The sequence below is a fragment of the Cryptotermes secundus genome, unplaced genomic scaffold, assembly GCF_002891405.2.
Source record: "Cryptotermes secundus unplaced genomic scaffold, Csec_1.0 scaffold274, whole genome shotgun sequence".
In the NCBI taxonomy this organism is placed as follows: Eukaryota; Metazoa; Arthropoda; class Insecta; order Blattodea; family Kalotermitidae; genus Cryptotermes; species Cryptotermes secundus.
Genome location: NW_019735463.1, coordinates 269,191 through 275,533, shown reverse-complemented (window position 1 = coordinate 275,533; position 6,343 = coordinate 269,191). Strand labels below are relative to the sequence as shown.

Here is a 6,343-nt window from a genome sequence, read left to right as displayed (position 1 = left end):
GAAGAAATGGATTCTGCTTACGGGGACCTGCTTCTGCACACTGAAGTAAGATGGTTAAGCCGTGGGAAATGTCTGGTACGGTTCTTTGAACTCCGTCATGAAATAGCAACATTCCTAAGAGAAGAGGTTACGAATTCTGCTGAACTGCAGAATGATCTCGAAGACGTCGAATTCTTGAGAAACTTGGCCTTTCTCACTGATATCACTCAACACTTGAATGTCCTGAATCTGCAATTGCAAGGCAAGAAGCAGACAATATGTCAGATGGTTGGCTTTGTTGACAGTTTCCGTAAAAAGCTACATTTATTTAAGTCTGCATTGGACAAAAATAACCTTCTACATTTCCCTTGCTGTCGGAAACTCTCAGAAGAAGAAGAAGAAGAAGAAGAAGAAGAAGAAGGAGGAGGCTTGGAGTTTAGGGACTACAGTGAAATTATTGAAGATTTGTCTTCAGAGTTCGACCGACGATTTAACGATTTTGAAAGCTTTCGACCTGATATTTCTTTATTCAGTAATCCTATACATTGTGATATAGAATCTCAGCCAGGTCATCTGCAATTAGAGCTTTGTGAACTTCAATGTGACCCATCCTTAAACACATCTCAGGTTACTGGAATTGACTTTTGGAAACTGCTTTCACCAGAACGTTACCCACTGTTACGAAATTGGGCTCTCAAACTTTGCTCTGTTTTTGCAAGTACTTACATATGCGAGACAGCGTTTTCATCGCTGAAGCATGTAAAGTCTAAGAACAGGAACAGACTTTCAGATGTCGTGTTATCACATATTCTTCGAGTGGCAACCTCACAATTAGAAGTGGATTTTATATCATTGGTTTCCAGTTTTATGAAACCACAGTGCTCTCATTAAAACAGTGTGTATATGAGGATTTAGGTATAATCATTAGACCATAAAAACTATGATTGAAAGTCTTTTGTGCTCATCCCTGCTGAAAGAGGAATTTGTGCTGTTTTATGGTAAGTAATTGCACATTTCAAGGCATTTTATTTTTCTTTCTTAAATTATAATTGCATTTTCCCCCGGCATATATAAAACTAAACATAAGACATGATCTGGCCAGTGTTTCTTTAAGAAAAAATGCTCTGGGGGTAGAAGTGATAGAAGGCAATAAAATCGATTGGTGAAATTTTCAATATCGGCTTAATATTATTGGTGCAACGTAAAATTTAAATGCATAGGTTTAAATGCACTGTTTTTATACGGGTTGTGACTGATTCAGTTTGGGGGGCAATACTCCCCGACCACTCTTCTGAAAGAAATACCGTATCTGGCCCCTGATGGTGTTCTATAAACGAAATTTGGCCCTCGAGATGTATTAGGTTGGCCAACGCTGGTCTAGATCGTGTGGGATCCTCAACGTCCCACAACCCTATGGGCCTTCACGGCCTGGTACAGGGATAGCTTTACTTTACTTTTATCTTTGACATGTTGATCAAATGTGATGGTCGTTCCGTGTGAACATGATTCATATGAGTGTAGAATGGCGGAATGAGGGAAGTTTGACAGTATTTAACGTTGTTTCGACCGAGGCCATGTTCGAGGCTACGTACTGTTAAGACAACCAAATTTCCCGCCAGCGCGGTCTAAGTGAGAGGTGATGGTTTGATACACAAGGGTCTGGGCCGATTATGCGACATCTTTTGGGAATAGTTGGAATAATTTGAATGTACCTAGTTCAAGTACTTCAAGTAACTGTCGGATCCGGGATTAAGATGTCGCTAGTGCCCTGCTGAACTAGCCATGTGCTTAATGTTGGTATCTTCGTCATTGATACCGAATGTTGTGGCGACATTTTCGACCTGAACTTCGGTTGACTTCGGCGAAGTACACGGCAGTATATCCTGGAAAGTAGAATTCTGCAATAAATTTTGTCTCGGTTATCACAGTTCAAATGTTTCAAATCGATGTTCAGGCAGAATCTCGATCTCATAAAATTTTGGCGCCCGTATGTATCCCGTCGATCGCTGTCGATATAGTCCACCAATCAGAAGGAAAGAGGAACATTCATTGCGGAGTTTGGGCGCGGAATCCTTCATCTTTGTGTTTTTCGGTGTATTTATAGCAGATCGTAGCACGTTGTAGCAGGTAGACGCGAAGTAGGTGTGTGTGATTTGTATCAGTTTTAGGTCCGATTCGATAGTCGCTTATAAGAAAACAATATGTTCGAAGCACGCCTTGTACAAAGTTCGATCCTTAAGAAAGTTTTGGAGGCCATAAAAGACTTACTTAATGAAGCAACATTTGATTGTTCCGATTCCGGCATTCAACTTCAGGCGATGGACAATTCCCATGTTAGCTTAGTTTCCATGAATCTAAGAAGCGATGGATTTGACAAGTACAGATGTGACAGGAATATTTCCATGGGCATGAATTTGGGCAGGTAAGGACATGCATTCAAATAAGTGTGAGTTGAAGTTGCATTGCTACTAACAGTTCTGTTCTTCCCGGGCATACTGACTAGTATACTGGTTTTGGATATGTGATATGTCAAATCACCATACAGAGAACATATGCTCCATCAGAATTTGACTTGTTGAGAGGGAGTAGAGGTTTTCTCTAGGAAAGATTTTGGAGTGAATGCTAACAATATACTTCACTGGGAAAACCCAGTTTTGAGTAGAGTAAGGCAAGTGGTTCACTTGTAACTACATTTCGAAAATTGACCACATCTAATATCCCTCTTTTACTGTGCTTTGTGATGTCCAGTCCCAATTTGAATGAACTGTAGAGTTTGAAATAGTTGGGATAATGTGAAATTAGTTTTCAGACTGAATTACAGTAGGAGAGTTAATTGTATAAAAACAGAATATGTATATAGTTGAAGGAGAAAGCTCTAGATCGCATCAAGTGGAGGAACTGTTTTGGAAGAGACTATGGACCTGTCGTCTTGACAGATTACTGATGAATGAATGAATGAATGTATATAAACCAGTTCCATTCTGCTTGTTTACTATTAAATTGTAATTATTCGTAATATGCATTTACCTTCACAGTTTCTGGCTAGTAGCATATGTACATATGTTTTTTAATATTTAAGATGTGATCATAATAAAGCAACTGGGCCAGGCAACTGGTGTTTGGTTCCAAGAATTCATCATCATGTTTAGAATTTCTGTCTTGCCTACCCAGAGCACTCTCAAATGGGTACTAGGGGCTTGTTTACAGAGAAGTGGCAGTTGCCTAAAGCTGACTGCTGTATCTACGAGGGTCGTACTGAAAGTCATGAGCAACAATTTCTTGTAAAGTAACATGCTTTATGATTGACAAACCAAATACAGCTCCTCAATCTACAGACCTTTCTTTATTTTTCCACATAATTGCCACTTCTTTGTACACATTTCTCCTAGCATTCTGGGAGTTTGAAAATTCCCATTTTGTAAAATTCCGTTTCAGCCATCCAAAGACACTGACGCACTGCTTTCTGAATTGCCTCCCTTGTCTCAAAATGTTGTCCATGCAGCTGATCTGTCACAAATCTGAAGAGATGGTAGGCGGAGGGTGCCAGATCAGGGTTATAGGAGGGATGTGGAAGAAGTTCCCACCCCATCTTTGCAATTGCTTCCAATGTGAGGCGAGCGGCATGGGGGCAAGCGTTGTCATGCAGGATGATGATGTTTCGTCCCGGACATTTATTGCAAAATGCACGATGGAGTTTGTGCAGCTTCTGAACATAACAAGCAGCATTGATGGTTTACCCAGGTTCCAGGAATTCAGCCAGAATAAAACCCTCTGCATCCCAGAAGACTGTGCCCATCACCTTCACAGCTGATGGCACTGTCTTTGCCTTCTTTTTTGATGGAGAATGCAAATGGTGCCATTCCATACTCTGCCGTTTCGTTTCAGGCTCAAAATCGTGAAACCAGCTTTCATCACCTGTCACAATACAGAGCAAAAAATCATCACGTTCGTGTTGATATCTCTACAGCAGTTCTGAGGTGATGGCTTTTCGCTGACCTTTGTTGTCTTCGGTCAATAACCGCGGGACCCAACGAGGACAAACTTTCCTATAGCCTAAGCTTTCCGTCATCTCCTGTACTGCACTGTGCCTTGTTCCAAGTTTTCGGCCTATTGTGTCCACAGTCACACGCCTGTCATCTTCAATGATCTCGTCCACTCTTTCCATGAGGCTGTTCGAGAACGACCACTCCGAAGCTCATCTTCAATGCTGGTGTTCCCATCTTTAAAATGTTTCACCCATCTTTGAACACTGCTCACACCCATGCACACACTTCCATAAGCATGCTGAAGTCTCTGGTGAATCTCTGCAGCAGGGATTTCCTCTTTCACAAGACATTCGATGACAGCACGCAGGTGAAACGACATATTGTTGTCGGCCATTTTGTTAGGAGTGATGCTGGTCACATGATGCAAGCTGTTGACGTCGCCAGACACTCAAAGTTAACACAACAGCTTATTCCACCTACCACCCTACTCACTTTCATCTGGTGTTCCCAGGTTGCATGCAAAAAAAAAGTTGCTCTTGACTTTTGGTACGACCTATGTACGTAGTGTCAAAATTAAGAAGGTGTGGAATTTTGTCTCCACTCCCTCATATATCTTTTTGGCATGTTGTTAACCATATAGATACCTGGTTTCATGTGTCAGCATTGGAAGGGTCACAATTTGTTATTCCTTCATATGTAACCTCATAACAGCTTGAAGTTTTAAATCTGTTTATCTTCATTACAGTATGACCAAGATCCTTAAGTGTGCTGCCAATGAGGATGTTGTAACAATGAAGGCGCAGGACAATGCCGACACTGTTACTTTTGTTTTTGAGTCCCCAAATCAAGAGAAAGTGTCAGATTATGAAATGAAACTGATGAATTTAGACCAAGAGCATCTTGGGATTCCAGTAAGTTTCTGTATTCCTTTTAATACATTGACCTTTGATTTTCTTTTTGTACTTGCACTCCAGACTAAATAATTTTTAAGAGTTGAGAGAATAATTTCATTTCCTCCGCAGCATTAGTGAGGACATGGCTTCTCTCGCCCTTGTACTATTTCATTCTTTTCACTTTGTTATGGAATGAGACTGATGTAATCAGCCTTCTGTCATTTTTTTGCTGTAAAATAGAGAATGAAAGTGTGTACAGCGATGGAAATTTGCCATGTATTAACTCTCAGTGGATTAAACTATCAGATTGTAATGCCCTTCATAGACTGTAGAAAGATAAATTTTCAGCAACAGAAGTGATGTATAGAGGGACTTTCTGAGCAGGTCTTACAGCTCACTATTTCTTTAGGCATAGTGTTTTACCAGAATCCCTTAAAATATCTGAGCTTGGAGGAGTGCATTACGTATGTGTGTAATACAGGAGTATTGTAGATAGAGTTTTACACCAGACTGGTTCAGTTCCTTGCACACACCATCTCATCCATTTGGCTGCCAGCATGCTTGCTCACACTTCATCTACTCTCTGCATGCTGCTACCAGCTTCACCTTTCTTTACTGTTGAGATCCAAAATAAAAGCTTTTGGGACTTCATTTAAAATGGATGTCATATCAGCATGGTCAGTGACCCTGTGGTCTGTAGGACTAGTCTGATATGCAGATGGGACTGGAATGGTTGGAAGGTCTGTGTGAGGTGAGTCCAGCAAAGAGGATATGCTTTTCACTAGGTGTGCATGCCACAGTGTTCAGGCAGAGTTTTGTATGATTCTACCTTGAGCAAAGAGCCGTGCGTGAAGGGCCCATGCAGATGAGCATGTCTCTGAAGGTCATTTGGAAGTTAAGTTTACAGAGTGTATAGTTAGATTTTTTGTTGCAGTTGCCTATATAAAAAATGCATGATAATTTTATTGGCATTCAGCTAATTTTTGACATGGTCTCCACAAGAATTTGGACACTTATGATATTGTTGGGATAAGTTTTGTTATTCCCTGTTTTTAGAAATCTGTGTCCTTTCACTTAACTGTAGTTTCATTGCTGTTTCCACCTCATCACTTTGAAACTTGTGACTGCCAGAATATTTCCACTTGCCCAGTAAATCTGCTACATATACAGGGTGTCCCAGGAGGAATGTGCCAGACTTCGGGAGGGTGTTCCTTATGGTAAAGTATGCCGATAAAACCCAAATATGTCCAAAGTTGAATGGTTACGGAGATAATGGCCTGAGAAAAGTGTGGTCTTCTGGCGGGTCCACACACTGTACCTGTCAGCTGACAAGTCTTATCTATGTTTGTCCTTGAGTGTGGTGATTCACACTAGCCGTAAGCTTATGCGCTGCCTACAGAGTACGTTGCGGCCGCGTTGTGAATGGTTGGTAAATTAGTTGTGCGGAGTTGCTGAAATGCCTTTTGTGTTTTCACACGTGGAATA

The 6,343-nt window shown here is 41.0% G+C and overlaps 1 protein-coding gene across 1 annotated transcript in view; it reads left to right on the top strand.

Annotated features, from left to right (window-relative positions):
* The first annotated feature begins 1,805 nt into the window (after window positions 1-1,805).
* LOC111869305 (proliferating cell nuclear antigen) overlaps window positions 1,806-6,343 on the top strand; it is a 14,329-nt gene continuing 9,791 nt past the window's right edge. Inside the window, exons 1-2 of the mRNA XM_023860712.2 lie at window positions 1,806-2,401; window positions 4,711-4,876. Coding sequence (XP_023716480.1) covers window positions 2,181-2,401; window positions 4,711-4,876 — 387 coding nt within the window. The 5' untranslated portion in view covers window positions 1,806-2,180. The remainder of the gene's footprint in view (window positions 2,402-4,710; window positions 4,877-6,343) is intronic.